The 16,069-nt window shown below is 40.7% G+C and overlaps 1 protein-coding gene across 2 annotated transcripts in view; it reads right to left on the bottom strand.

Annotated features, from left to right (window-relative positions):
* The window catches only part of lin7a (lin-7 homolog A (C. elegans)), a 43,264-nt gene extending 27,734 nt beyond the window's left edge, over positions 1-15,530 (bottom strand). For both annotated transcript variants that reach the window (XM_031746402.2, XM_031746401.2), the window contains exon 1: positions 15,453-15,530. In XM_031746402.2, coding sequence (XP_031602262.1) covers positions 15,453-15,489 — 37 coding nt within the window. In that variant the 5' untranslated portion in view covers positions 15,490-15,530. The remainder of the gene's footprint in view (positions 1-15,452) is intronic.
* Between the last annotated feature and the right edge of the window lie 539 nt (positions 15,531-16,069).

Genomic DNA, 16,069 nt, shown 5'->3' with positions numbered 1-16,069 from the left:
CTGCTCAAAAAAAGTTACTGTGTAAAACATCTGAGCCTCGCAACATGTTTCTGCCGCTTGATTTATCAGTGGGTTATAATTATATATCAACGACTGATGTCATTCATTAAAAACAACGTGCCAGCAGCAACAGACATTTAGCTGAGTTGCAGGTTTAGGGTCATGATATATCAACAAGCAAAAACGGCATATTTTATGACGTTACATAGCAGGGGCCACACTTCCATCTATGCTGACCACCAGGGATCGGGCACACGGACGCATAAATATACTCTCTAGTTTTTTTGCTGTAGTATCCACATATGCTTGTTCAGAGAGAAAACTGGGAAAACAGACACACAGAAGTCTGTAATGCAATCAAACATAACATAACATAACATAACATAACATAACATAACTGCTAAACAAATGCATTTGAATAATTCAGTATCAGCAAGTGTGAGCACCTCTATAAAAGCAGAGGTTTTGGCAGTTTGCTGGTCTAGAGCACTCAGGTGGGTGATAACCCAATGCCACAATCTTTCCAGGAATGGTGAACCAAGCAAATTCACCCCAAGGTCAGACCATGTAATGCTCAGAGAGGCTGCAAAATAAAATAAAATAAAATAAAATAAAGCCCCGAAGGCTATACTGCAGACTCTACAGGCCTCAGTCAGAAAGTTAAATGTTAAAGTTCATGACAGTAGAACGGTTGCTGGGAGAAAGTCTATTCTCTCTAAAAGGAACATGGCAGGACAGGTTAGGTTTACACAGTTGCATCTGAACAAAGCACAGCACGTCTAGAACAATGTCCTTTGGACAGATGTTTGCCCATAATGCACAGTGGCACAGCCACCTCATATCCACTGTCAACCGCTGTGCTGGAGGAGTGATTGTTTGGGCTTGTTTTACAGCCACAGGATGTTAGCACCTTGCAGTCATTGAGTCGACCACAAACTCCTCTATACACCAAAGTGTTCTGCAGTCAAATGTGAAGCCATCTGCCTGACAGCTAAAGCTTTAACTGGGTCATGCAACAGGACAAAGATCCCAAGCACAGCAGCAAATCTACAACAGAGTGTCTGAAAAAGAAAAGAATCAAGGTGCAGCAACAGCCCGGTCAAAGTCCAGACTTCAGCCTGAATGAAATGACGTGACAGGCCCTTAAGAGAGCTGTGCATAGACCTGTGAACGTCAATGAACTGAAGCAAAGCTATAAAGAGTGGGACCAAATTTTCTCCACAATGATATGAGAGACTAAGAAAATCCAATTCAATTCAATTTTATTTATACAGCTCTAAATCACAAAAACAGTCTCCTTGAGACCCTTTATATTGTGAGGTACAGACCATACAATATACAGTGTAGAGAGAAACCCCAACAATCAGACAGCAAGCGAGCGCTTAGCAACAGTAGGAAGGAAAAACTCCAGGAATCACAAGTAAGCCGTCTGTGAGCAGTCTGAGAGTGAAGTGCTCTATTATAATTTAGCAAAATGCAAAAAGTCAGAAATTCTAAGTATAAATGAACCATACATAACCCACTGAGCAGTGATATGTAGTAAAGTAAATAATATATACTTAGAAACATTGATAGGCTATTTTATACTTAATAGGCTGTGTCCCCTTCATTATAAGGCTCAACTATGTATTATAGCTCCACGCAGGTTTCTTTGGTCAAAAACCACTTAAAAAAAACCAGTCATTTACACACATGCACTGTTGCCCTAGCTTAATATTGCCCCAGGGAGTTGAATGCCAGAAGACAAATGCATGATGCTTTGCGCACTGAACTGTCTTAATTTTGTTGGCTTCCCAATCGTCCTGCTTTCTGCTTCCTGCAAGCTCTAGTCAGGTCCCCTGTCTAAAACCACACAGAGCATCAACATGTGACAAAAAAAAGTTTGACAGTATCACAACCTAACCTGAGGTGTCAAACATAAGGCCCGGGGGCCAAAATCGTCCTGATCAAGACTCCAGCCCGACCCCATTGGACATCATCATCTCTCTCATTCAGCACACTTAAGATTAAAGTGGGCTGTATGATGTAAAATGAGTTAACATCCCTGACCTAAATGTCCTGACATTTTCCTGAGCTCACATGTGAAAACAGTTTCTGTCTTCAACCTAAAATTTCCTGATTCATACAAAGGGGGCTTGGTTTTTGCTTCCAAAGGGGACTCAGGTCCCTACAAGTTCGACTTATACTTAACAGATTCACTTTATGTCCCCACTATATGAGTAATACCAACACACACACACACATCCGTGTGCTGGTATTGAATTCTGGGAATATTGAGCAATTCAGCAAAGCAGATGACAGACTGAAAGGCTTTTGCTGCATGCAAGCCAGCAGGAGGTAAGAAAAGAAGCAGTACTGAGCTCTGACTCCTGCGAATACTATATAAGGTAATGTGAAATGTACAGTTTCTATTTCTTTAAAAGGTCATTTGGGGGCATTGTGCTGTTATTAGACGGACAGGAAATATGGGGAAAGAGAACAGGGGAGTGACATGGTAAGAATCCAGCTGGCTGTAAATCAAATTGGGGACTCATTCCTCAAAGCACTTCCGCCCATGTGGTATGAGCTATAGCCAATTGGCTGTCAGAACTACCCCCTCTGCCTGTTTCTATTTCAAGCACTCTGTAATAAAGCACTGAGAATTTTATTGATTTGCTTGAAATTGCAGGGGTCAGTTCCCATCACGAGAACAAGGCATGCAAGCAACAGTCCAGTCATTTAATACGGGCTTATTTAGAGCAAACAGTGGTGTGAATTTTCAGGAAAGTGCTAATTAGCCATTAATCTAATAACCAAGAGTTTCATTTAAAGACCTAGAACAGCAGCTGCATTTTTGCTATTTTTCCTGGTGTGTTTTGTCTGTCGAACATTAAAGATTCTATCACTCCCAGTCCAAGCACCGTTAGCCTTCAGCATGTTCCCGCCTGTTCCAATCACCTCAGTCCTGCACTTACCTTCACACCTGCTTCTCATCCCCAGAGGGACTGTACACCAAGCCCCTACTGTTACTGCCCCTATGCCTGCAGCTTCTCTCTCTCATTCAGCACAAAAATGCAACTGAAAATAATAAGAAATAAAATGACAACAACAGCAGAAGCGACTCTAATTAAGAAGCGTTAAACACAGATGTTAACAGTTGAGCATGCATTTTAAATACACTGCAGTGAGGATCTCATGCTTTCTTCAGTGCTTCGCTTATTCAGTGTTGTCCATGCTGAGTCGAAACACTTATGGAGAGTTTCGACTCAGCACAGTTTCCAAACACCATATTTTGGATTTTATTTTTTTTAAAAAGGACTAAAAACAGTCGGACGTGTCTTATTGCTGGAATAATGAAGCGTTGTCAAACTTCCTTGCATGTGTCGGTTAGGCACAAGGTTTCCTTTTGCACCAGTGTGTGAGACTTCGGGTTATGGCATTAGTGACATAGGGCTGTCACTCAAAATCAAAAATAAAAGTGAGTTGAAAAAAAGAGGAACCAAGTTATAAACAACACTCTGATGTGGAAGTTACAGGTCTTTAAAACAGGATGTTATCTAAAATCTGAACCCTTGACTCCTGCTGTGAGGTGTTATGCTTTCAGGGACATTGTGCTGGCATGCTTAGGTTCCTCCTGTCCTCTTACATGAAAAGGTCACTGCAAATCAATACAAAGTTATTCCGAGTGCTCACATGGTGAAACAAGACACCTGATGGTGTTTATTTTCCTTTAATCTGTCACCTGTCCGATCTCTAATTGATATTCTGGTCTTCACGCCTGTTTTCTGCCCTGCCCTGTTTATTTTTGGGCCCCTGCTCGCCCTTTTTTGGACACTTCGGCTTGTTTGTGACCTTTTGTACTTGGCCGACGATTTGGTTGAACGCCAGCCTGCGCCCGCTTAATTAAACTTTGTTCTTAATTCTTCTGTCCTCTCTCAGGGCTGGCAAGAATCCGTGTTACTGAGAGAGATTTATCTTTTGTACGTCACATGGTCAATTTAACCTCTCCTGTTATCGAATACGCTCAACCACCCTGCCAAAAAAACCACTGGGGTGAATAAAACATTCTTTTTTTGTGTTTTGCAAACATTGAAACTTTTTTAATTCCTTACATCTCGTGTCCTGGTTGCACTGTAGATAGTTTGAGTGAAAACAGCTCATAGCAAGGTCTGAGGATTAACCCGAGTAACTGCGAGAATCTCTGTGGCTGTTTTATCTGTTTTCATAGCACTGTGCAGCGCAAATAATGTGACACCAGGGGTGAAAGTCTCACAGAATAATACCTCCAAATGAAGTAAATAAGGTAAAAAAAGTGAAACTTGCATGGTCAGGTCTCCCTTGAAAAACAGGAGTGGGAATTACTACTTAAAAATATGGCAAACTTTGCCTTAAAACTTTAACGACAGGTATAAAAGCAGTTTGTTTATACCCATATAACACTTTTTTATTAATTCAGCCCCCCCCATATGGGAGTTTAAAGCGCCAATACATTCTTAAGCATGCAGCACTAACACATATATATATTTTATCAAGGTGAATAATAAAGGTTACTCGTAAGCCTGAATATCAAAAAACACTGATTCTGAATAGCTTATAATGACTTGGTACACTTCCAAGCAGCAAGGGCATCTGTCTCGGAGGTTTACGAGCATTTCTTTCTCATTAAATGCAGGTCAAGGGCCATCCAGATATTTTTTTCCCCCCTCTCTGCCATTATTGACTTCCACATGCTCATTAGCACCATTTTCCTTATCCGCATCAAATACTTTCACTAGGCATTCGGAACTTGACTTCAAAGATTGATGTTGCAGACATTTCTGCCAGTGCTTTCATCTCGCTGATCATAAGTGATGCCTTCCCATTTCCTGATATAATCTTTCCAGCTTGAATCGGGGGGTTATTTTAAATTTCAGAAGCTCTGCATCAAACAGAGAAGCTGCACAGTTTAAATGCAATTAAATTGTGCAATGTAAGCTATAGAGAGTAAAAACTGAAATACTGTGAGTCCATGTTTGCCATGCCCTTCATCTTCTGCCATTACAAGATGATATAATTGCAGGTGGACATAGAAATCTGAATGTAAGGTAAGTGATAGCCACGCGCCTCAAACCAGAGATAACGAAATGTCTGCAAGCGCTGCACAGGCACGTTTCCTCTTTGATGCTTCCAGTGATATGTGCTGTGAATTAGTGGGACCAGTGTGATGGATTATTTCCTGCAGATCACATTGCCCGCTTTGTTTATTTCTTTAGTTCAGCCTCTGCGATTCAAATGAACCACACATATTTAAGCACAAACGTCCCACGGTCGCGCTCCACTGTGCACTGCTCTGTGTGTGCTAAATGTGAAAGTGGGCCCCGTTAGATGAGCTGTGCGACGGATCAGAGGAAACCCACAGAGAGGAGGCACCGAAGGGTGATTTTTTTCTTTTCCATGACAAAGCAGCTGAGATGACCGCAGGGGATCATAGTTACGTCACATCACCAGGAAATCACTCCCAAATCAGATGTGCAGTGAAATGACATATTACATTACCTAATAGTGCAACAGAGGGGGGCAAATCAGCTTAGTGACCTCTATTATAACAGTGACATAACAGTGGCAAAAGACCATAATTATCAAATGTTTTACTTGCAACTGAGCAAAAAAGGCTGACAAAACAAATGAAGCGTAGTTCAAGATAACACCAAGTATGAGCTCAACGCCCACATGGCATTCCTGTTACATGCAAGGCCTATGAATAAACTTCAGCTGGAGGTAGTATAGGAAATGCAATTCCATCCTTGACTAACCACCACGGTTATACAATAACAACACACATGAAAACCACCGGATTTAACGTGTTTTACTAACATCTGAGGGAAGGGCCTTGAAGTTGGAGGCGCTGGTGTGTGTGTGTCTGCCCTGTGACAGTGTGCACACGTCAGGCACACACAGTCAATCTTGCAACTATAAAGTCTCCATACAGCAGTCAAGATAGACAATAAGCCTGTGTGCACACAGATGACTAGAACCTATAAGCGTATTTTACCCAACCCAAGAGCCAAAGGTATAGGATGAGTGGATGAATCAAAACAGAACTAAGCTTAAGAAAAAACAATCTGTTATGCTTAGAAGGTTGAATAAAGTACATGAAATGTCTTAAGCTTTAGTCTTTGTCAGTCAAAACACACTGGCACACATGGTTATAGAAACTGTGAGTCGATGACTTTTTATGTGGGAACTTTGTGAATTGTATTTTGTCTAATAACTAAAAGTCATAGCAGAAAAATAAAAATAAACAATGACTAGAAACTTACCACTTTAGCATCTGGTTCATTTCTTCTGTTTATCTAATTCAGGGTTGCGCTGAGGCTGGAGCCTATCCCGGCTGTCATAGGGTGAGAGATACACGCTGGCAGGTTATCAGTCTGTTGTAGGACTAACAGAGAGACAGACAACCATTCATACCTATAGCCATTTTAAAGACACCAGTTAACCTAACATGAGTGTCTTTGGACTAAGGGGAAGAATTGGGGTTCATAGGGGACCAAAGGATGTCTCACCATTGCATGAGATTAAAAACATAACATCCTCATCTCTCATCATCAGCCTGACCCCCCACATGCACATACATGTTCCTAATCCTCTTCTAAACCATTTGGTAGAGACAACCAACCCTTTCCTTCACGCTCAACAACTCTCAGCCTTCTTGTTTCTGCCTGTCAGCCTCGTTATGCCTCTTTTCTCGCCTTTCTGTCCACATGCTTTGCCTTTTTCGACCTGCACATTAAACCTGCTTTTATAAATCAGCACAATGAGCCCTTGCCTCTGATTTCTGCATTCCTTCTCGTTCATTTAAAGACATCTGCTAACGCTACACTTCACGAGGATCGTGGCCCAAATGAGTGTTTTTCCCTAAAAATGCAACAGAGGCGATTCACCACCATTCAACTGTGCATTTTACTGACTTTTACTCCAAAGTTAAAAAAAGAAACAAACCAAAAAACCCCGCAAATTTATGCTGGGGGGGGGGGGTCAATGTGCCCAGATGTGTTCAACATCTATACTTTTTTTTTTTTACACTCATTTCAATAAAAATTCAGCTTCGTTGAGACATGCAAGACTGTCAAATTTAGCATATCTCTGAGGCAAACAGACGGTATGCAATTAAGTCATTCTCACTGCGTACTCTGACAGATTCTTCTCCAAAGAAAGAAGAAAGGGTGTTGATGTTGCTGTATCTAAATGAGGATATTTTTTCTTATGAATAATGACACAAGAAAAAGTATCTTTCTCTCTAATTATCTGCCAGAAAAAAATCAAATAAAATAAGAAGGTATCCCGAAGTGCAAAGGAAAACCATAGGTTGTAATTACAGAGCATCTCTATGAGGAGTAGTGACATTGGTCAGAGTAAATGAGCATCAAGATGCAGTTACAGTATAATGTACTGCTGCCATATTATAAAGAGTGATGACACCAGGAGAGATCCTGTCAGCAGTTAATTTCCCTCTGCTATACGAAGGATGAGGGCATTCTCATTAGTGATACTTACTAATTAAACGAGCCGAGTTCTGGGTGACCTGATAGCTGAGTGGGTAGGCCTCAAATGCCCCGAGCAGCGAGTCCCAAGTTTGATTCCTGGCTGGCAGGATTATTTGTTCTCTTACACTTTTGCCCCCACCGTGATTCCTGTCTTTTTTACAACCACTCCCACTGACTGAACAAAGGCTCCAAAATCATCCAGCACAAGTTTTCTTTAGCTACGTAGCTGTCAGGACTTTAGTATACTAAATTTTCTCAGAACTAATTTTTTCACTCTGTGCGGTGACATTTATGAAGGTTTGTTCTTCCCCCTCTAAAAAAAACCCCAAAACAACATTAATTGCAGCATTAAAGCCACTAAAATGTGGATTATTTTCATCTGCACAAGACAGATTTTATTACCGAGTCTTTCCTGTGCTTTTATGCTCTGATATCATCAGTTCAAGGGAGTCTAGCGCTTCAAACAGACTTAAAATACCCAGGCAAAGCCTTTTTCACTATCCAGAGAGATTCACGTAGTATTCCTTTTCACATCTCACTGCGAGATCCTACATGAATGTGACCAGAAAACTTTGAGCAAAGTGTGCCGGCTGCATTCACAAAGAGACTGGGAGATAATTGAAATCTGAACTTTACATTGAAATTTCCTATCGGCTCTGGGTCACTGGTGATGATGTTCAGTTTTGGTCTGCTTTTAATCATATTTGAAAGAAAAACATTTTTAATAATATAAAAGAACCAAGGAAACATTTATTTGTTAAATAACTGGATAACTTGATTGTAGCTGAACTTGATTTTCGGAAATATGACCGAGTTACACCAAGTTGAATATAATTGTGAGCCTGGCCAAACAGTTCTACCTGAAAATGACTAATTTTTTACTGCACAGGGTCAAATACAAAGTCTTGGCCATATCTAGCTGTTCTTTCTTGATTTTCTTTCTTCTTATTCAGGCTGCTCCCTTTAGGGGTCACCACAGCAGATGATCTACCTCCACCTGAGCATCTTCTTCTCCTCTGTGGTCTTTCTCTTTTCCTCCTGCCCGGCAGCTCCATCTTCAACATCCAGTATATCCACTATCCCTCCTCTTTACATGTCCACACTATCTTAGCATTGCCTCTCTTACTTTCCCTCCAATCTGCTCAACCTGAGCTGTCCCTCTGATGCATTTTTAATCCTGCCCGTCCCACCAACCCCAATAATAATCTTAACGTCTTTGACTCTGCCACCTCCAGCTCCGCCTCCTGTCTTTATGATAGTGCCACCATCTTTAAACCACACATCATAGCAGGTCTCACTACTATCTTGTAAACCTTCCCTTTCAATCTTTGTGCTATCCTTCTATCACAAATTACCCCTGACACTCGTCCCCACCCACTCCACCCTGCCTCCACTCTCTTCTTCACCGCTCTTGTGAACCATGCATTGCTTTGAGAATTTAACCCTAGGCATGTAAACTCACCAACTTTAACTATTACTCTTTCTTTCAGCTTCATCTTTCTTGACTTTCTAACTAATTAAAATTAAATAGACAAGGAGAATAAGGAAAACTGCTGAATAGGGACATAATCAGTGGAAGAAACTGACTACAGCATTATAAGAGATCCCAGCTGAGGATTTGTTGATAGATTGTGATATAAGTGCCAAACTACAAAGATGAAAACAAGAAAAAAAATTCTAAGTACCAAAACTGCAGTTCCTCTAACTTCCACTTTAGGCTAACTCTATAAGTGAGTCAATCTCCACAGACTCCCTGTTACAATGCCCAACTTTAAACAGAAATAAACACATTTAGAGGTGCCTGGTACAAAGAACAGTTTTGGTTTCTATCGCTAATCTTTCCCTCTATGACATTCTGTCTTTATTTATATTCCATAAAGCCCTAACTTTTGAGAATTGAGGTTATATAAGCTAACAGCCTAATATTAGAAAACAACTAGAGCGAACTATTAGCTTGCTAGCAATTAGCTAATAGTTAGCAAGCTAACTACTAGCTTGCTTGTTTACATTGCTATTTCTAGAGGTGTACATTGGACCTCTTAACCATGTCTGTGTTGTTAGCATCTTTTGGAGCATTTGAATGATTTAATTCTCTGACAAATACTGTGTCTTACTTTGTGGTAAATTCTGCTAGCTCTAGTTATTTTGGATGACTGAAGTTCTTGAAATATTTTATCAATATGCTGTCACCAATCAGCAAGTATCTGGAGTATTAATTGGAGATGAATGCAGCTTGTAGACAAACCAACAACTTATATATTGAACAGAACACATGATGTAATCACTTTTGGTCCAATAAACTTTTCATACCTAGAACAATAGTTTAATATTTCTCATTTTAAATTTTACAATGTGAAAAAATATCTAAAACAAATATTGCGGTATAAAATGATTATAGCTGCCACTGTCTGTGTGGCATTATACCCTGAAAACATCAGGCTGTGACTAAAAAAGGTCATCCTCATCATTTGTTGATTAGAGAAAAGGCACAGAGCTGAACAAAGCCACAGTAACACGTAATAAAGGCTTCAATGCTCCACAAAGCTCCACAACACTGTTGAGGGGATGTTTTGCACTGGGCTCCGTTCCCATTTCCTGACATAATTAGTCATTTATAGCAGTGTACAAAACTTAACCTAATCCATTTTTAGTACTTAGAAGTGTCAGTTTGACAAAACTGCAACAATGTAAATAAACACGTCCGCGTCTGTCTGCGCTTATTAAACCGCAACGTTGAGATTTAAACCTGAGATCCTCTTTTCAAATACTAACTCTAAATGAAATGCTGCTTTCCATCTCAGAGGGTGACAGGCAGAAAAAGTCTCTAATGACCTTTCTCTGACGGGAATCCCACCTTTGTACCCTGAGAAATGCTATCCAGATGTCATGCATCTGGGAGTAAGTTGTCCTGAAAAGTCCTTGCCATCTGCCGCTGCCACTTTGACCTGGGTGCCCTTGGCAACTCTGCTGCTAAAGGCAGTGATAAAAACAAAAGAAATCACAGTCTGAATACAGAAAAATGGGACAACCAAGTTCTTTCCCCATGCCAAGAGAATAAGCTTTAATTTGTCCAACTGCAGCGATTCCCTTATAGCACAAGAAATAAATCACTCCTAGAAGGGTAATGGCTCCTGCAGGAGCCTGTGGCGAAAACAGAGCCAGAAAACATCACAGTCTTATTGTCGTCTTCATCCTGGGTAATTACTGGGCAATGTCCCTCCAAGACAATTACTGAGAGAACCTTTATTTCTGCATTAACAGGAGGCCATTTAAAATATAGACAGCTACAAGTGACGTCAGCTTGTCAGCACCTCCTTAATCCCTTAAAAACAGCGGTGTGACTGAGTGGATGTGATGGAAATATGTTCTAGCCTCAAATGGATGAACTCACCACGGTCCCTCAGATCTCGCAGTTATTCATTTCACTGTGCTAAGACAAGAAGACATAAACTGTATAAAAATTGTTCTATTCCAAAGGTCCCTGCAACACAGTGAAGAAAAACAAAATGATTCATACTTTGGGAAGGAACGGGTTCTTTCTACTGTTGACATTTGAACTGATCACGACCTCACAGGAAGAAATGCACTGCTGAGAAACTACTTTCTTGTACATGCTGTACAGCTGTAGGTACAAGGAACATAACTGCAATCTTCTAACAATGATAAACCAATGCTTTCGCCCCTAACACAGTTTCAACCTGTAAATGGCAAATGGACTAGTTCCTATATAGTGCTTTTTCTACTCTGCTTGACCAATCAGAACGCTTTGTGTAACATGTGTCATTTGCCCATTCACACAAACACTTTTTTCTCTGTCTAAGCACTTTTTATCTAACTTATCTTATCCAACTTTTGTAATCTAGTCTATCTAGTCTTATCTAACTTTCACACTGGGAGTGACTCAGAATTCAGATTGTTGCCCAAGGATACTTTGGCAGGAGCACCCATGGAATGAACCACTAACCTTCTGATGATGACCTTCTCTAACTCTACCTTCTAATCCATGGCCACCGTAAACCTCTGTAACAAGCAGCTAAATTCAACAACTTTGCATCTATGTTTTTGTATTTGGCTGAATGGAGAAATTGTACTAACTAAAACAGATACAGCATGGGTATTAAGGTGAGTGGAAAGAGTTAAAATCTTCCTTCTAGCTATGGTCAGTGCAATATCCAACAATTGGGTTTGTGGAAATGCGCGTGAAGCCCAGGCGTAATCACCAACTCGTTTGGGGTTAAAATGAACAATGGCAGCAAAGTGAGGGACGAATAAAGATTGCTTTGCAGCTTCTAAATGAACAGACTGGTGGGGATAAAGAACTGATCAGTGTCTTCATCCCATAACATGTGGTGCAGAAGAGCTAGGAACAAACATCTAATCTTCCTACCACAGGCTCAGGGTTAACTTGTTAGCTCGGAAAACTGCAAACAGTGGAGACTTTTGAGGGGAGACTTCCACACTATTGTTAACACCAACTACATAATGCCAAGTGTCTACTGCACATCATTCACTGGTTAAACTGATGAAAATCTCCATCAACTTTTTGCTCAATTAAAGACTGTAAATGAAAGATAGCGGTAGCTGCCATTACATCATGGATTGATGATGGATCCTTTGTCACTGTCACCATCTTTGTGTTTCAAATCAACAGGTAAAGAGTGATTAGAGGATCTGACTGTGAAACTAAGAATACTTTATACTCACTGGCTAGCAACTTAAAATTACAAGTCATTTGCTGATGAGTATGGACAATCCTCCTCTCTGACTTCAATAACGACAATATCGTACAAAACTGACTTCATGTTTTAATCAATACATCCTGAAATTAGTAATTTAGTCCAGAAATTCATCAGGAAAGTGTTTACTGAGGCTGTATTCTCACAGATGTCTACAAAAGCAGTGTTTTAGACACAGCGTGGTCACCCCTGCTGGCTGGACATTCCAGACATTTTTTATAAAGTGAAGGACTTTAATGCAATTAAATGGAAGGACTACAATTCAGCAAATGAGCTTTATTAGTTCAATGTTTTCTGAGCTGAATTCTGGACCAGGCAGATCATTATAAAATAATGAATATGACTCACAAAAAAACAATCAGTTAACAAGTAACACAAAGTAACACACCAAACTGAAATGGACAACGTGGCCAGCATTATCCTGCCATCAGCGAGTAAGCATTTCACTGGAAACATGCAGGTTGCCGGCGTTGTCATGGTACTGGTACTAAGTTTCTGAACAATATGCAGTTTATTTTTTGAATATTCTATGTGATTCTTAGGTTCATAGTTATATTTACGTCATGTTTTAAGTATGCTTCGGTTAGCCTTTAGTTCTGTGTGGTGTTTGAGTTTTTTTCGCAGTGTCTAGTCTTCTCATGTGTTTAGTCAGTCTCGTCTTCATGTTTGTTTTTCTCTTGTCTCTGTGTCTGATGTTCCCTCTCTGTCTCCTCAGTCAGTCATCTCCCCATGTCTGTTTCTCCCCGGTCCCCGAGTCAAGCCTCTGTGGATTAGTCTTCATCTCCGTGTTTATCATACTTCCTGTTTTATTTTGACAGTCTCGTGTCTAGTGTACAGCGCGTTCAGTTTTGCTTCCCCTGTCCTGTTAGTCTGCATTAGTTCCAGCTGTGTTGCCACCTGTTGCCCATCCTCTCGTTATCCTGTGTGCATTTTAGTCCTCAGTCTTCCTCTGCTCGTTGTCGCATCGTCCACTCATGCTATCTTTGACGTCCTTGTTTCCTGTTCTCCTGCTTCTGGGAGTTTCTGGTTTTTTGTATCCTTGTTTTTTCTTCGAGCATTCAAGCTACAGCATTGTCTCTGAGTCCTGCATTTGGGTCCTGCCACCTAGCCGTACCTGATAGATGTTTAAATTTATCTGTGGAAGTTTCAGTCACAGTGCCCTCTGCTCTCACTGTTTCATACAGAAAGGTTTTCATCTCCGGGGTGTGTCAGTTTGCACTTACATAAATGCCAGATCTACTGAGAATAAAAGGCTTCTTTTTTTATTATACAGCGAGGTTCAAATCCATTGTTCTCGACGGTGCTTGCTTATCACAGTCATTTCCTTTGACAATAACAGGAAGGCCAATGATGTAATATCTTTTCATCCTGCTGTGACCCCGCAAGCCAAGTGGGAGCTCTGGAAATGAACATCTCTGTTTCTTTTCTCCCTGCGTGCATTTGACAAACTCAGCAACTCGGCAGCAAAAGCCTCCACCCAGAAACGAGAGGAGTGCACCTTTTCATTAGCAATTATAGTGTTTTCACCAAAGTGGCAGGATCCGAGGACAGGAAGCCTATAATGTTGCCTGCCTCTGACAGCTCCTGCGTGAAACTATCATTACTACTGTTTGTGCCATTACAGCTGCATTTTCCAGCTTGTGGGTATGGATCAGGCCCCGTGTGTACACACGAAGGTCACAGCTGAGTCACTGCCCAAGCAAATGACTAAGATCAGACATGGCTGAATGTTGACAATTTATCAAGTTGCAGGACATCGCTCCTTGCCTTGCTGTTTAAAAATCTATTTATCAGCTTAGCAGAGCCTCTTTTTTAAAAAATAAATCTATAGTCTACTATGAGACATGGGTGGGAAAAGCTTAGGTTGCATTGTTTATCTCATTGCCGGATTCAATCTGTGGCTCATTTCATTAACTCTGCATGTACAGCACTTCTGCAGCTTCCCAGCAGATTGTGCACCTGTAAAGCTTCACTGCCCTCAGACATTAAATTTCATTGAAGAACAAATTGAACATATGGAAGGGAAAAAAATTGTGTTCTTTAGCAGTAGATGTTAATGTGGTTAATTACTTAAATCACCAATAACGAGTGACATCAGTCAGATTAATCCCTACAGAATAATTAATAAGAGTATTTATATAAGTCCCTCGTGTGGCTTGGAAGGAGAGCTGACGCTGGCTTTACTTGGCACAGAGTAAAGCGTTAAGGTGTCTCCTTTCTCTCCTTTCTCTATATTTGACAGTATCCATTCCCTATGCAAGGCTTGTGCAATATTACATTTCACCAGCGGATCTGCATTTGGTCTGAATATGCGACTCCTTTAACATGAAAGTGTTGAGATGTAAAGGGCATCTTCTCAAGTGTACAGGACATTCTGTACTTCCTCAAATCTCCCAGAGGAATTACTATATTACGAGAGACCTTAGTGTATTTTAAATATCTGTACAGCATCTTTAGGTGGGAAAATGAACATTTTATCAGCCTACATGCATTATTATTGTATCTTATGAATGAGCTCAGGGGACTAATGTGTGTCTAAGTTACAAAGTCTGTAATTACTAACAGCTCTTAACAAAACAGGCTAGGCAACATCATCACAGGACAACATTAACCCTCAACTGCGGTTTGTTTGCACACCGCTTCCAACAAGTACAAAACACAACATCTACACCCTGATGAGGGAACCAATCAGCCAGTCTTGCACCTGTCCAGTTCAGATAGCCTGAGAAGTTATCTCCCGTCTAACAAAGTAGATTTTTCGTGTCAAGGCGCTTTAGGATTTGAGCGTTATTGTCTCCGCCAGATGAAGATCAAAAAGCGAGCTTTAACGGGACAATGTTGCCAAAGGGGTTACATAATACAGATGAAATTAAACGAGACCCCTTGTAAGTGGTTTAAGGGTATTAATTTCCAGATGTTCGTGCTCGCAGAAACCCCCTCGGTAGTTTGACGAAAGAACTGAGCGCTCCGGTCTGGAAAAATACACGGACGGAACCGACGGGCTTTTATTTAGAAAAGCCAGAGCTCATATTGCCTTGAAATAGCGACTCGCGCAGACGATGTGTAGGAAATCCGAGCTGGACAAACACTCACCAAAAAACAGAAAACATCAGAATCTAACCAAATCCTCGCTCAAGTTTTTGGGGGAAAAAAAGGCTGAAAATAATCTCTCCGGTGACATGCACAGAATGCAAAGCTCCGATCGCCTTACCTCGATCCAGTGTGAGCGGTTGGACCACTGTCGCCATGACTGCTGTTTACTGGAGACTGAAGAGCCTACAGGAGCTGCAGCATCACAGGGAGAGAGAGAGAGAGAGAGAGAGAGAGGTTGGGAGTGGCTGGGAGAGGATTAGACTATCTCCATCCATCTCCGTCACCCGGTGCTGTTATCAGCTGTTTTGCGCTTTATGCGCTGCTGTTTTACGCTCTTAATGAAAAATAGTATTCACGGGGTTTTTTTTGGCTTTTTAAAAAAAAATTAAAAAATCATTTGGATAAAATTAATTTGATAACATATAAAAACCAAAAAATACACTAATTTTTTAAAATTCTTTACATTAGATCAAAAATATATTGTCTACAAAAAAAGTGTTGGAAGCTCTTTAAAACTGCACTCTTTCTAATGGCCAGCAGGGGGAGACTCTTATGGTTGCACCAGTACCTTGGCTTTAACTTGTGATCTCAGGAAACTGTTTCCCGATGAGTTTATGGTCGCAAATGCTAGTTTGGGGCCTCACTGAATACACCATAATGTTCGATTGAATAACTATGGACTTCTTTAGATTAAAAAGGTAGACTAAAGCAGGGTATGTTTTACTATGATTTACA

Source organism: Oreochromis aureus, linkage group 17 (genome assembly GCF_013358895.1).
Source record: "Oreochromis aureus strain Israel breed Guangdong linkage group 17, ZZ_aureus, whole genome shotgun sequence".
Classification (NCBI taxonomy): domain Eukaryota; kingdom Metazoa; phylum Chordata; class Actinopteri; order Cichliformes; family Cichlidae; genus Oreochromis; species Oreochromis aureus.
Note: the sequence above shows the minus strand (reverse complement) of the source record. Positions and strands in the feature narration are given on the sequence as shown.